We start from the raw sequence: 15,123 nt of genomic DNA, 5'->3' as shown, positions 1-15,123 counted from the left end.
ACACATTGATACTGTTTGGTACACCCTTGTGATTGCCCCATGCAATGCAGGTTAAGCTCCACTCCTCCTGAATATCTTCTATGAGAAGGGCAGCCTTCCTGACACTCTTGTTTCTCCCCTTCTGCACTAACCAAATGCTGACAATAATTCTGTTTCACTTTCACACTTTTTTGGCTTTGGCAATGCAGGTTTAAGCCATATCCTATTATGACTTCCTTTACATATGGGCAATAGTCTTTACAAACACTGATATTTTCAATTGCCCTCTTTTGGCTTAGGCAATATTGGCTGTTTATGAGTTACCTTGGTATGAGTCTCTTTTGGCTTTGGCAAAAGTAGTTTGTATTTTCTTCTTGTGTTATTGCCCGTTCTTGTTGTCAGCTTTTAACATAACCCACTATGTTGTACTCACACTCTTCTGGTTTGATTATTAAGTTCTGGTTCTGCCATCTGCTCCCTTTTAAATCATTGCAGTCTTCAACAGACTAATTAGCCTGCTTTACATTAGTTTGGCATTCAAAATCTTGGAGATGTCCCCTGCCAAGAGATCGGCCACTAAAAGAAAAGGACTAATACGAAAATACCAAGCTCTCCGGAAAGTCAAGCCCATTCCAACCCGAAAAGGCGAAAGTCACTGGAGGAGAGTTTACCAGAAACAAGTAAGTGGAGTCGGTGCTGAGTCGAAGGAGTGTTTGGAGTGGAGCCCTGCAGTCTGTCTACACTGCCTACATTGCCTGTGTCCTGTGGGCGTACCTGCGTGCACTGCGTGCATTCATAGACTCGATTCCCCCGCAGAGCGGGCGCGGAGTCGGTGCTGAGTCGAAGGAGTCCAAGGAAGTTTAAGGAAGTTCACAGAGAACGCTCCTGTTTATGCGGCAATGAAAGCTGCTCATGCGGCCAAAACCCGTGCTCAACGGCGCCTGGAGGCAGAGGCGCCTTTGACATTAGCGTCCTCGGCGTATGTATCCCCTCCCGCTCACGTCTGCTCCTCCGGTCAGGACGGTGCCCCTATTATTGGCGAACCGGCAGGTCCCCTGGTCTTCGCTGAACTTGCTGAACTCGAGGATGAGCCCCAAGTAAGTGACTTGAACAGCTGTGATTTAACTCCAAGAACTGAACTTATTTGTGGGATGGCCAGTATGGTGGGTCTGTTCAATGCCAACGATGATATTATCACCGAAAACATCTCTCTGAACCTCCCCTTACCGGTTTGCTCTTCCCTGTCCTTTGTGGCAGTAAATAAAGTTGCGCTTATGGGCAGCATCTCGTCTGCATTGGTACCTTCAGAGGGGAATGAGAATCCTGTGAGCGTTGATGTGGCTGCTCACAGTAAAAGTGTTGTACCGCCATTGACAGAATGCAGGCACGCTAATACTGAAAACACTGAACTCGTTGAGGGACATTGTCCCGTTATAGTGTCCGGCACGAGTGAAATGTGCAATGTACCTTGTCTTCCGGAATCTTCTCCTTCAGTGTCTAGCTGTAACAATGGACTGTGCGTGCCTAAAAACATTGACAAAAGAACTCCAGTCGCTTATGACATACCTCATGGGCGTTTCTTCAGTGCAACATCTACAATGGGATCGGTAGGTGAAGCCGCTCGCACAGACTGCTACTGTGCCTCCGCTTGCGACTCCATAGGCGAAGACGACGATGTAGTTTTCAAATGCACCGACGATTTCGAGTTAGATAGACAAAGAACTCCAGCTGTTGAACCCTGGATGCCCCGGCCAAAGGTTTTTGAGTCTCCTCAGGCCAATACTGGTGTAGCTGATGTGGCCCGCAGAACCTCAATTGAGGTTGTGAATAAACTATTGGCCGACCTCATGCGTATCAATAAGCAAAGAACACGGAAATGTGATACAGAACTAATGGTGGACAGTTGTATGACCACAGACCCACTGCCTAGTGTGCTTCCCGCTGGAAAGGCGTCTTCAACTACCCTTGTACCACAGAAACTGCACAGTGCTCGCTGTCTTACTAAACACAGAAGATTGGATGAAAGTATTTCACCGAGCCTCCGATGCTCCCAAAATAAAAGTTTGCATCAGAATGATCACTTTAACGCAAACTATTCGAGGGAAGTACTGCAATGCGAACAAAGCGAGAGCGATATATCTGTGTCGGGAAATGAAGAAGAGCCACAGCTTGTGTCCCTTGACTCCTCACTTATGGAACAACCTTTTCCCAAGATAAGACGACGTGTCTCTCGCAAAAAAAGACGTGCGCGCTGTGGCGAGTTTGAACATGCCGCACCAAGAACCGCCCAATCTCCCCAAGACCTACAGGCGTTAATTATGTCATCCATGTGTATGTCTATTGCACCTTTCCTCAAAATGTATGAGCATCTCAATGATAATCTGAAAGAAATGGTCTCGGCTGTATACATACTGACAACAAACATGTGCAGAATCGAGCAAGAGTCTCTTTCTTTTAAGGCGGTGCTGCATGAACTAAAGATGAAGACTGATGTTACTTTCACAGCTCTGCTGGACAACGTAAAGAATGCCAACATAGATAAAAAAAACTATTAGCTGAGGTCGCCAAAGAAGCTCTGAACATATTTCAGAAAGATCCTTCACTGAATGGATTACCAATTGCCTCCAAGTGTCAGAAGTGTAATTCGGCATTAGTCACAGATATGCCCTGGGCGAGCTCTAGTGTTGATCACAACAAGACTTCCAACATCCCGCAACTTGCTGATCCGCTGCCACTAGTAAACAAAAACTTGGACCCCAAGAATCCTGTCGTCGGCCAACAGCCATTGGTAGCAACTCCACTGACACAGGCTGTGTTGGTTGTTCCAACTGGGAGCGTTGAAGACAATCTGAGTGTTAACACTCTGGAAAGGGAACTTGACTCCACAGTAAAAATCAGTTTCGCGAAAGCTGTAATAGTAGCTCAAGATGCTTTGAACCCCGCTCTATTAAATCCCCAAACACCGTCAACTTCTACAAGCATCTCCGGCCAAGAGCTGGGGCCTGTAGCTTCATCCAGAGCGCTGTTGGACGCCGCTGAACTGCCGGATTTGGTAAAGGACATCTTTAAGAATCCATCTGAAGCATTGAAAACTAATAAAAGCATTACACATGCTGTAAGTGGACCCACTAAGAAATCGAAAAACTTACCAGCACGGAAAGCGAAGAGAGCTGCTACAAATTCACAAACATTTTTACGTAATTTGAAAACTGTGAACCTCATAGTAACCAGTACACTATCCAAAGAGAAGCTAACTGAAAGTATGCTGTCAGTGAAAGTCTCCAAGGAGTCTCCAATAGACTTAGAAGCTTCAAACACGTGCATTAGTGATGTCTCTGATTCGCTAATGAATGTATCAACTTATGAAGATGTGGAGATACTCAGTACTGCCTCTGGTGCTTCTACGTCGCCAGAATCTGGGTCAGTAGCAGTGGCATCAGTGGCTGCTGAGGTTGTCCCTGTGAAGTCCCCTGCAGCTAACACGGTGAAGACGGGCCGCGCAGAAACTGCGAAGATGCCCACAATTGGCAAGCTATCCCTGCCTACAGTATCAGCTGTAATGGTGCCTGTCTCATCTGCGGAGACAATGCTGAGTCAAGCCGTGCCACTGAGCACAGCCTTGGATAATAAACAACTGGCTGTTGGTTCGGTCCCGGACATTGTCATGAAATCCACCATCTCTGCAAAGGGCCAAAGTCCGGCAAAAGTCTTGCAAGCCCCCGTTCAAAAAAGTCTGACGAGAGTTTGCCAACTGATCGAACCGCAATGTGCTAGTACTACTGGAAATGCGGAACCCTGCCCAAAATTCCTAACTATGGCAGAGAAATGTAAATTGTTGAAAGCCAAATGGAACATCTCCCGCGAGGTACAAGATATGAGCAAACCTGTCCCTAATCAGGGAAGTAAGGTTTTGCTGGCTGAGCTAACCACTCCTATCGTGCCTGCCCTAAAAAGCCCCTGCAGGGCCAACGTTTCAGAAAGCAATGCACCTGCCTGGTCCCGTAATCCAAAAGAGCAGCTGATCAGGCAGGGCCTTGTTAAAAGAAATGTTCGATCCGGAGGCAAAAAGATGGGATCTACAAGGAGCAACTCTCAGCAAGGTCTTCACCACCTTCCAATGGAACGCATTGTATCCTCGGAAGACTTAATTTTAAATCGTCACAATGTAATTTGGCTTTGCCATTTGATACCAAGTCTGAGAGCAATCGCCTCCAAGGATCTTACAATTGTCGAATTCTTTAATGAAAAAAGAAATGACGCTGTATTTTTACATCTGCAGTCGAAGCTGATTGCTGATGCTCTACTAGACACTGGCCCTGTGCTAATGTCATTAGGTTTCGACATATTAAGGGTTGACCCTATTGTGTGGATGTCGACCACAAAAGAAGAGAACACCATGACAATCGAGCCAGAAGCAAACTGCGATCGTCATCTAAAGCCAGAAGTGAGGCCTTCTGTGCCAACAACAAAGGCCCCTATATTGGATCCTCCAGTGACGGAAGACTGTCAGTGTTGCTTCGTGAAGACAAACCAATAAGGATCACAATTAGGGGAACCCAGAAGCCACCAACGACCAATGGCTCAGCTGACGCCCATCCTTCAAACAGTGTGTCCGACTGGTCCTGGCTAGCTGCTTCCATAAACAAAGTATCAAACATCTAACGCCAAGACGCGGAGCCAAGAAACAACTGCACATTTGCTTCTTGGAACACTTGTGGATTTCGACATTTGTTCAACGTCCCATGGGCAAAAAACTAGGATCTAATTTGCCTACAAGAGACATGGTTAAGCAAATTACTGTTATTTGAAGGATTTGAAATTGCCTTCAATCCAGCGATATGCCAAACTAAGGGAAGATCAACGGCTGGCCTATTGACGGCTGTCAGAAAGGCATTGGAGTTTAGGATATCTGAAGCAACTAATGTGTCACCTTACATCCAGCTAACCACAATATGTGGGCCCGAAAGAGTGAACTGTAAGACTGATAAACTTTGCATCATCAACGTCTATTGGAACCATCAAGCTAAAGAAGCTATTACGTTCATAGACATAATATCAACAACAATTGATGAACTACTTGAAAAGCCTCAGCCGCCCGATTTGATCCTATGTGGTGATTTAAATCATTTATGTGTAAATGAAAAAAGACATCTAACGCCCAAAGCATTGCAATGGTGCATAGAAATGAAAGCTCGAGGAATGCATATGCTGAATGGGAACACGGTGGGAGATATTCCAGCTAAGCCCACCTGGAGACGGTTAAATCAAACCTCAACTCTAAACTACATATTTGTCAGCGAAAACATTCATAGGAGAGTACTTCATTTCGACGTACTTGAAATGTCGCATAGTGATCACGAAATGGTACAGCTCACCCTTGAAAACTCGAACAAACCTGTAAGTGTCTGCTGGCCTCATGCCGTTGGCACTGGGTCTAGCAGGATTTGCCTAAATCTCCTGGAAACTGAAGTGGAGTCGATAACAGCCAATTTCGTGAGAGACTCAAAAGGGCTTGAATATCAACATTTGTTGTCGAATTTCACAGAACATAAACACAACTTACGTCACTGCGAATTTAGATCAAAACATAAATTCGATGTCCTTGTTCTGCAACAGAAAAGACTTATGAGACAAGAAATAAGGAAGCTTAAGGGGCCGATGAATGAAAACATAAAACAAAAAATAAGGAAAGTTAAACAAAACTATAAGAATTGGCTCAAGTCTCATGTAGCAATAATGTTGCAAAACGAGCATATGTTAGCTAAAATGGGAGGAAAGAAATCAGCGCAGTTTTGGAAACTAATTAACAGCAACCTAGCGCCGCAAAATGCTATCCAGGCAATTGCCGTGACCGAAGATGCATGGGTCAAACATTATTCAACCTTGTTCACCAAAGGAGTCTCACTGACAAACTTTGTCTTGCCAATTACAACAGAATGGGACTTCGAGTTTGAGAGAACAGACATCCTCTTGATAATTAGAAGTGTACATGAATCCTGAGCGCCGGGGCCTGATGGCTTAACAAACTATACGCTTAAGTGCAATCCGGACCTATGGGCTGACTTCTGTGCAACTTTATTCAAGCGGATTGTCTTGGCTCGTGCTACACCCAGTTCTTGGAAGAGTGCAGTTGTGGTCCCAATATTTAAGAAAGGGGACCGCACGAACCCAAAAAATGATATACCCATAGCGCTCCTCGATGTCCTGGGGAAAGTATATGCCACATCACTCCAAAGAAAACTCTTGAAATGGGCTAAAGACTCTAACCATATTGACCCTAGGCAAGCAGGATTTGTAAAGGGTGTGGGCTGTGGCCTAAATCTCCTAATACTGAACATCTTGAAGATGGAGACCCTCAGACTTAACACCAAGCTGTATTTGGGGATGACAGATCTCTCGCAAGCGTTTGACAGCATAAACAGGGAGTTGTTGTGGGAAAAACTTACAAAATGGAACTGTCCACCGAGTCTCGTTACTGCAATCCGTGAACTGCACACGGAAACTTCCATCAGGATTCGGCTTGATATGTCTGGCACGCTGTCTACTAAAATAAATACGTATAAAGGCGTAAAGCAAGGGTGTCCTTTGGCAGCTACCATTTTTAACTTGTTCATATCCGATATACAAGAGTTATTTTTGGGTGCAAACACGTTTCCCCCAAAAATACAAGGCACACCTATTGACTATTTGGTATATGCAGATGACCTTGTATTGATTGACCAGACTCCAGTTGGACTGCAACGTAAAATGTCTTTACTAGAGGCAAACATAACATCAAACGGATTGTCTATCAACACCCAAAAAAGTGAAATCCTGATACTGGAAAATCTACAAGGTTCTTGCGGTAGGGGCAAGAAACCATCTTGGTACATTGCAAAAGACAAGATTCAGCTTGTCAAATACTCGACATACTTGGGAATGCGAATCAGTGCGAGCCGGAACGACGCTCCCTGGGTTGAAGTAGCTAAACACAAATGTCGTCAGTTGGCATCACAAGCTTCCTTAATCAACAACAAATACGGAAAATTCTCATTGAAGCCAATTATCATGTTTTATAAACAGAAAGTGGTGCCCATTCTGATCGATGGAGGAGAAAACGCCTTTGGGGCGTCTTGTGAACTCTGGAACACATTAGAGAACATCTTTTGGTCTCGTGTGCTGAAACTGCCAAAGGGCACTTCAACTGTTTGTATACAATATGAACTGGGGTTGATTTCGATGCATGCCAGGGTTGCATGGAATCTCCTAAGTCTATATCGCAAAACGATAATGACGGAACCGGCCCTCCAATTTGGTATTTTGCACAAGCCAGTATAGGAAAAAGCAAACACCATTTTTGCAAAATGGAACCGGATGTCGCAAGACTTACTTGAAGACTATAACATCACACGTGCTCTTTTACTTGACAATCCAGAGGCTGCAAAATAAAAGTTGTGGAAACTGGACTGGATCCTAACCTGTGATCAAAGAGCGCGTGCGTCTTCAATGGTTGAAGTACCTGGTGAGGCAAAAGCATATGACCATCATGCAAACTATTTAATGCGCCTCCCGAATCAGAACGCAAGAACACTGTATATGCGCTTCAGACTAAATGTCTTCGCGACGAGAGATCGGATCGGACTAAGGTCCAAACAAGCTACCTTTAACTTTAACTGTCGATTCTGCAATGAAGCCAAGGAAACCCTGAAACATTTGATCATGGAGCAGCAAAGGGGCCGTTGCTTTGCCCCTGTGATTAACCTCCATCGTTTAAAGAGCGCTGATGAGTGGTGGCAAGTTCTCTGCGAAGGATCTAACAGAGCAGCTCTATTTGCCCTAGTTGACTTTCTACAAATTCTAAAAACCTGGCTAGAAGTAGAGTCATAACCAGGTATGGCATGAAATGTAAGGAAGTCTAGTTGACACGTCTCGACAGCGTTGATTGTCGACGAGGACGGACTAGAGAAGAGGAGACCTTTTATGAGATGGAGTAACATGAGAGAGACATATGTGTTGGTTGTATATGTATTGTGTTGCGTTTTTGTTTCTTTTTTAAAGATTGAACAAACCAATAAAAATATATTAATAAAAAAGAAAAAGTAAATAAGGTGCGGAGAAGGGGGAGGAGGGCATTCGATACACCATTTGGAATCCAAAAGGGTTTTAGAACACCCTACTAATCCCTGAGAATATTCGGGCATGGCACGTACGGCGCAACGCCTGAGCGAGCATAGGAACCAGAGCCCCTCTCAGGGCAGTTTTGGGGGGAGGGGGGTAAGGGGCAAGTTGGGGGTTGCCTAATAAGGGGGGGGACACCGGGTATCACTACAACACTTACGCCAACCTCCGACGCATACATATTGAGACCACCTTCCAGGAAGACGATGGGGACTAAAATATTAACATACAACATCCGAGGGCTTAACTCTCCCGTCAAACGGAAAAAAGTGGAGCTATTCCTAAAACAAGTAAGATATGATATCATCATGCTTCAAGAAACACATATAAGAACGAAGGACAGGGCAAAGCTCCGATTGAAAGGATATCAACACATAATACAGGCAAATGCACAGGACAAAAAACCTGGGGTACTAATCACATTCAAGGACTCCTTGAAGATTCAGATCCTCCAGACGGAAGCGGACAAACAGGGGAGATTCTTATTAGCAAACGTGAAAATAGAAGGGCGCCCCCTAATGCTTGCGGCTCTTTACGCACCAAATACGGGGCAGGAAGGATTCCTAAAAGATACACTGGAGAAACTAGAGCGATTTGCTACAGGGGAGATAGTGCTGGGAGGCGATCTGAACATAGCGTGGGACCCTAATCTAGACAGATCAGCCCCCAGGCAACAGGGACATTGCTCCCCCTCGAAAGCCCTGAAACAGAAAATGTCCAATTTGGCCCTCGAAGATGTCTGGAGACACATCAACCCTAACCAAAAAGGTTTCACATACTTCTCACCTGTTCACCAAACAATGTCGAGGATAGACTACCTCTGGGCCACGCCGGGCATCCTGTGGAGAACACGGAACACAGACATAGGCTCCATCTCACTATCCGACCACGCCCCCCTCTCAGCAGAAATAATGCTCACCCCTCGGGCCTCCGGGTTGTGGAAATGGCGACTCCCAGAAGAGATCGTCCGAGACACAGTGACAGGGAACACCATCCGGGAACATATCATTGAATATCTCCAAAATAACAATCACCCAGAAACATCAATGGAAACCCAATGGGAGGCATTGAAGGCGGTCACAAGGGATCAATTAATCGCATTAAAAGCCCAAAGGGAGAAACTTAGCTTACAATGGGAGAGGGAATTGGAGGCAAATATAGGCAAAATCCAAGCAGAAATAATACAGAAACCAACACGGAAACTACAAAGAGCCCTGATACACGTACAAGGCCAATTAGACTCCATCCGTACGAAAAAAGCCGAAAGGCACCTAATTAGGCTCAAACATTGGTATTACATAAAGGCCAATAGAGCTGACAAGTTACTGGCCAGACAGTTAAAGGGAAAAACTCGGGATAGGACAGTGATGGCACTTCAGGACGAGAAAGGGAGAAGAAAGACCCAAACAAAGGAAATAGGGGCCATATTTGAGCAATTTTATCAGCAATTATACTCCTCAGATCATCCAGACGAGACCCTCCAAAAGACATATATAGAGGGGGTGACACTCCCAGAACTGACGGACGAAGAGAGCCACACGTTAGATGAGGACATAACCCAAGAAGAGGTCATCAGAGCAATTAAAGATCTACCCAGAAACAAGGCTCCGGGGCCAGATGGTTACACTGCCCAATTCTATAAATCATATAGTGATCTTTTAGCCCCAGTCCTGACGGACTTATTTAACTCATTCAAAGAAAAGGCCAACATCCCCCCATCAATGAATGAGGCAAAAATGCTGGTAATACACAAACAGGGAAAACTCGTAACTCCCAACATCATACCGACCAATAGCCTTGATAAATCTGGACACAAAGTTGTATGCAAAAATCTTAGCCACCAGACTCACTCAAATACTCCCGAAGATGGTCCACCAGGATCAGTCGGGCTTTGTCCCCGGTAGACAAACCCACGATAACATTCGGAGGGTCCTCCACATCGTGGAAAAAATAGGGATAACACGAACCCCAGCGGCTATACTGGCCTTGGACGCAGAAAATGCGTTCGACCGAGTTGAATGGTCACACTTGTTCCACACATTGAGGAGAATGGAGGTGGGGGAGCCCTTCATCAAAATGATACAAGCTAACTACAACTCCCCCTCCATCAGAGTAGCAGTGAACGGCGCCCTATCCGAGAAGATACGAATTGAGCGAGGAACGAAACAGGGATGCCCTTTGTCCCCCTTATTATACGATATCTTCTTAGAGCCCCTACTCTCAAAGATCAGAAACAAACGGGAAATAAAGGGCATAGACATGGGAGGCACCGAGCATAAATTAGCAGCGTACGCAGACGATATGCTAGTGATCCTGGGAGACCCAGTAAACTCCCTCCCACTCCTCATGCAGAAAATAGAAACATTTGGCTCCATATCAGGCCTTAAGATAAACAGACAGAAATCAGAATTAATGACACTGGCGGGAGAAACCAAGCAGATAAAATCGATTGCAGAAGACCTCCAACTAAAAATAGCACACCCGGGAGTTAAATACCTGGGAATCACCCTGACACATAAGATTCAGCTTCTATACCCCCAAAACTACCTGTCGATACTATGTCAAATAAAAAGGGACCTGGAGAAGTGGAACCCTTTAGCAATATCTTGGTGGGGGCGGATAACGGTTATCAAGATGACCATACCTCCCAAACTCATGTACCTATTTCAAGCTCTCCCAATAAGACCTCCCCCGAAATTCTTTAAATCCCTAACAAAAGCAGTCAAGGAATACATATGGCAAGGGAAAACCCTGAGGGTATCCAACGCGGTACTCACAGCCTCCAGAAAAGACGGGGGATGTGCACTACCGCACTTTAAAAAATATTACGAGGCAGCCCAACTATGGATTTTGAAAGAATGGATACCAGACAATTCCCAGAAACTGTGGGCTGCACAAGACAGGGAAGAAGCTATCTCACCCACTAGACACCTGCTATGGGCGGGGAAAAAACACAGACATCCCAAATAAGCGTAATAATGCAGACAGCCCTGGTCATATGGGATAGAGCTACACAGAGAGGCACTCTGACCAGAAACCCGGCACTCCTCATGCCCCTATTCAATAACCCCGTATTCCCACCAGGTCTTGAGAAAAAGGCATTCCTTAAGTGGGAGGAAGCAGGCTGTAAAATGGTGGGAGACATGTATCAGGGGGGACAGATACGTTCATTTGAGGAGTGTACCACATTGCTGAACCTCAACCCTAAGGACAAATATAAATATGATCAACTAATCCATTGGTTAGACTCACCCAAAATTAGAGAAGCTGCCTTGAGATAACTAACCCCATTTGAAAAATACATCATGACAAACGACGGATCAAGAAAGTTAGTTTCAAATGTATACAGATTCATAAATGCTCAGGGGGAGGAAGTAACATGGCTATACATTAAGAGATGGGAAAAGACACTAAAAACAACAATCCCCAAAGAAAGGTGTGAATATACGTGGGACCTGATATCCAAATTAACAAAAGCAATACACTCAAAGGAAATGTGGATGAAAGTTCTCCTCCAATGGCACTACACTCTGGAAAGACTGCATACGATGTTCAGGGGAACCTCTAATGAGTGTTGTAGGGCATGCGGAGGAATAGGCACTTGGCGACACATATGGTGGGACTGCCCTAACCTACAACAATACTGGAAAGAGGTTAAGGCGCACATGAAGTCAATGTTCCCATTTACCGAAGACGCAGGGGAGGAGGTATGGTTATGTGGGATCTGGGACCCGAGAGACAGAAACCTCAATAAAACCCAGAAAAGAAACTTTATGGGCCTACTGATCGGAGCTTGGCTGGAAATAGCCAAAAACTGTAAGCAGAAACAACCGCCAGAGGCACTAGACTGGATAAGAAGAGTATGGTCCCACATAACAATGGAACACATAACCTATAATCTTCAAGGGAACTATCTAAAATTCAGAGATGACTGGGCAGTAACCTTGGAATACTTACAAAGTGACTATATGGATCAGTGGTGCCCTGATTCCTTCTCTCCGTTCCCTCCCGCCTCCCAACCCGCTCAGGCCCGTTCTCATTGGTCCTCTCACCCTTCATCACTGGTCCTCCCAGGGCAGCCCTCTGCCCATGCAGCCCCCGGCTAAGGGCCCCAAGGCCAAGGGTGGCTCCAACAGAGGCTGTTCCAGGAAGTGTCAGCAGGTGTCCGCAAGGGGACGCCAAGGAAGCCAACAGCCAACAGACACCAACAAAAACTGTGAGTGTGGCATGGGTGGGGAGTAGAGCAATCACTCTACTCCAGAAAACCCCTGCCACTCTATCTTACCTACCAATAACATAGAGTGCCATAATACTTCCATGCCCACTCTTAGATAGAATTGTGAACATTGGCCTGCGTCGCATCTAGATTGAATTGTGATTCTTAGAATGTCCACTCTTAGATAGAATTGTGAATATTAGCATGCCCACTCTTAGATAGAATTGTGAACATTGGCCTGCGTCGCATCTAGATGGAATTGTGAATGTTAACATGTCCACACTTAGACAGAATTGTGAATATTAGCTTGTCCACACTCACACAGAATTGTGAATATTAACGTGTCCACACCTAGACAGAGTTGTGAATATTAGCATATCCACACTTGGACAGAATTGTGAGTATTAGCATGGCCACAGTTGGACAGAATTGTGAATATTGGCCTGCGTTGCATCTAGATAGGACTTTGAATATTAGCATGTCCACTCCTAGACAGAATTGTGAATATTAGCATGTCCACACCCAGACAGAATTGTGAATATTAGCATGTCCACACTTAGACAGAAAGGTGAATATTAGCATGTCCACACTTAGACAGAATTGTGAATGTTGGGGCAGACTAGAGTACGCAGGGCGGACCCGAGCGTGCAGGGTGGGCCGGAATGCACGAGTGCATGGAGCGGACCGGAATGTATAGAGCAAACTGGGGTGCATGGAGTAGATAGGAGTGCATGGAACGGACAGGAGCGCATAGAATTGCGTGACGTGTATACTATGGTCTGAAATGCAGATAACGTTTGAAAGAGCATATAACCCATCATATCACACCATCATGCTTACTCTCTCCTTTACATCACCACTCAACTAGAACACAGGGATACTATGACACCATTCGGTATAACTGTTCTCATATCAACATCCGTCGCTCACTCCACATCATTCTAAGTAAACACTGCTGGTTACACACCCCCCAGCCAGGCGTTCTCCTCAGGCCTAACGCAGCCACATCCGATCTGGATAAATCCTGCCAGAACGAACACATACTCCTGACCTCTCAACCATCACACCTACCGCTAGAAAGCAGCTATTACACGGATACCGCACGAGCTGCACACATACCCGGTGCTCACACGCACCTTTTGACCCTCTCTACCCTCTCTACTCCCTCTACTGATATGAACTTCGGTTCCCAAGGGCGTTCAACCTACCAGCGCCTTCAGACCATACCAATGGTATATAAGGCGCTATATAAATGCAAAATAACATAACATAACATAACATAAAATAAAGATACTGGACATGTTTAATTGAAGGGAACCAGCGACTCGTCGGAGCTCAAAGCTGTAAGAAGGACTAACCCGGTGGGGGAGGGGGGAGAGAGAGGGATAAAAGGAAAGTTATCTGTTCTTTATTGTTGTAAAACTAACAAAAATATTTTAAAAAAAAAAATCTTGGAGATGTCATGTAGGGTGGAGGCACTGAAACAAATTAACATAAACATATGCAGGACAGCCTATTTGAATAGGATGTAAACAGTGTGCATTTAAAGGAAATTAAACATTTGAGACAGATGTATATGTTGTCTAAAGTATTTGTTTTCTCTGTTATTCTTTTTGCTTTAATTAGGTTCACATGTTGTGATAAGGTGTTCACTTGATGTGATTTTAATTATTTTTCAAGGCAAAACTTGCAAATATCTTAAGTAATTTGCTCAGAATAAATCTCACATGACCTTGCAGGAGACATTATACAGAGGATGCCATTTACGGTTGTTAATATAACCATATTAAGGAGTTGTATAATTCTTGCTGTTTTATGAGGATGATAAGAAATTAATATTCTAACATTAAATCTCTTTTGTTTTTAATGTTCTTCAGCTGCTTTCCTGTCAATGATGAATGGTGGCAACATCGGGAAACAGGTTGTGCTCGTTTCAGAGTAAAGGTCTGAAACCTTTTGTGGGCAAACTAAGGAGCTGTGCCTGTGTGAAGACTCAGAAGTGTTGAAACATTTGTACCACACTTACAATCATCTAATAGACCATGCACTAAGTTCACGTATTTGGACGCCACAACCGAAGTGGATTTCTTTGTATTGTTTTCCATTTTTATATTGTTGGCAATAAAAAGAACCAAATGCAATAAATTTGTACATACAATCTATGCAGGATTCTGTATTGTGCCTGAATACTAGACTAACGGTGGCAATGCATTGGTTCTGTGATGAAGTCCCCTGCATAGTTCTGGAAACCACCAGGCTAGTTAATCAGGGTGAAGGGTGCTATGCCAAGCCATTGGTTGTTGGGCCCATGAAGAAATAGCAAGTCTCAAAGGTCCAGTCCCTCTCCACTGAGATAACCCATACATGCAGCGCATCCCTAATGGGTTAATCCCTAATCCAACCCATTGGAAAAGTCTGCAGGTCAATATTAAGGACCCCCTCACATATTGAGACATCCTTCAGGTCCCTGTAAACAAAGCTCCAGTCCCAGTGCTGAATAAGCTGCATATTCACCTTATTAGACAGTGGAAGTGTGCATTGTAACCTTGTGAAAACTGCATCAGGACCATCAGAGAAGTAACTTCTAACCTTAAAATTGACATTTGTTGGAGAGGGTGTCCCACAGATACAATGTTGCAAACCTGTGGCTTCCTGACCAGGGATTGTATCACAAAAAAAGAAAGTTACAGAAGTGTCGTCCCTCAGAAGACAGTTTATCTGCAGAAAATACAATATTATAGTTCCCGGAGCTCACAGACTAGTCATTAAAC

The 15,123-nt window shown here is 44.7% G+C and overlaps 1 protein-coding gene across 4 annotated transcripts in view; it reads left to right on the top strand.

The window, feature by feature from the left end:
* The window catches only part of PTGR2 (prostaglandin reductase 2), a 1,213,270-nt gene extending 1,198,756 nt beyond the window's left edge, over positions 1-14,514 (top strand). For 3 of the 4 annotated variants that reach the window (XM_069638758.1, XM_069638763.1, XM_069638762.1), the window contains one exon: positions 14,230-14,514. In XM_069638758.1, the coding sequence (XP_069494859.1) occupies positions 14,230-14,294 (65 nt within the window). In that variant the 3' untranslated portion in view covers positions 14,295-14,514. The remainder of the gene's footprint in view (positions 1-14,229) is intronic. The other variant, XM_069638759.1, reaches the window with a different exon arrangement.
* Positions 14,515-15,123: the final 609 nt, after the last annotated feature.

The sequence above is a fragment of the Ambystoma mexicanum genome, chromosome 14, assembly GCF_040938575.1.
Source record: "Ambystoma mexicanum isolate Mex_15411 chromosome 14, UKY_AmexF1_1, whole genome shotgun sequence".
NCBI lineage: Eukaryota > Metazoa > Chordata > Amphibia > Caudata > Ambystomatidae > Ambystoma > Ambystoma mexicanum.
Note: the sequence above shows the minus strand (reverse complement) of the source record. Positions and strands in the feature narration are given on the sequence as shown.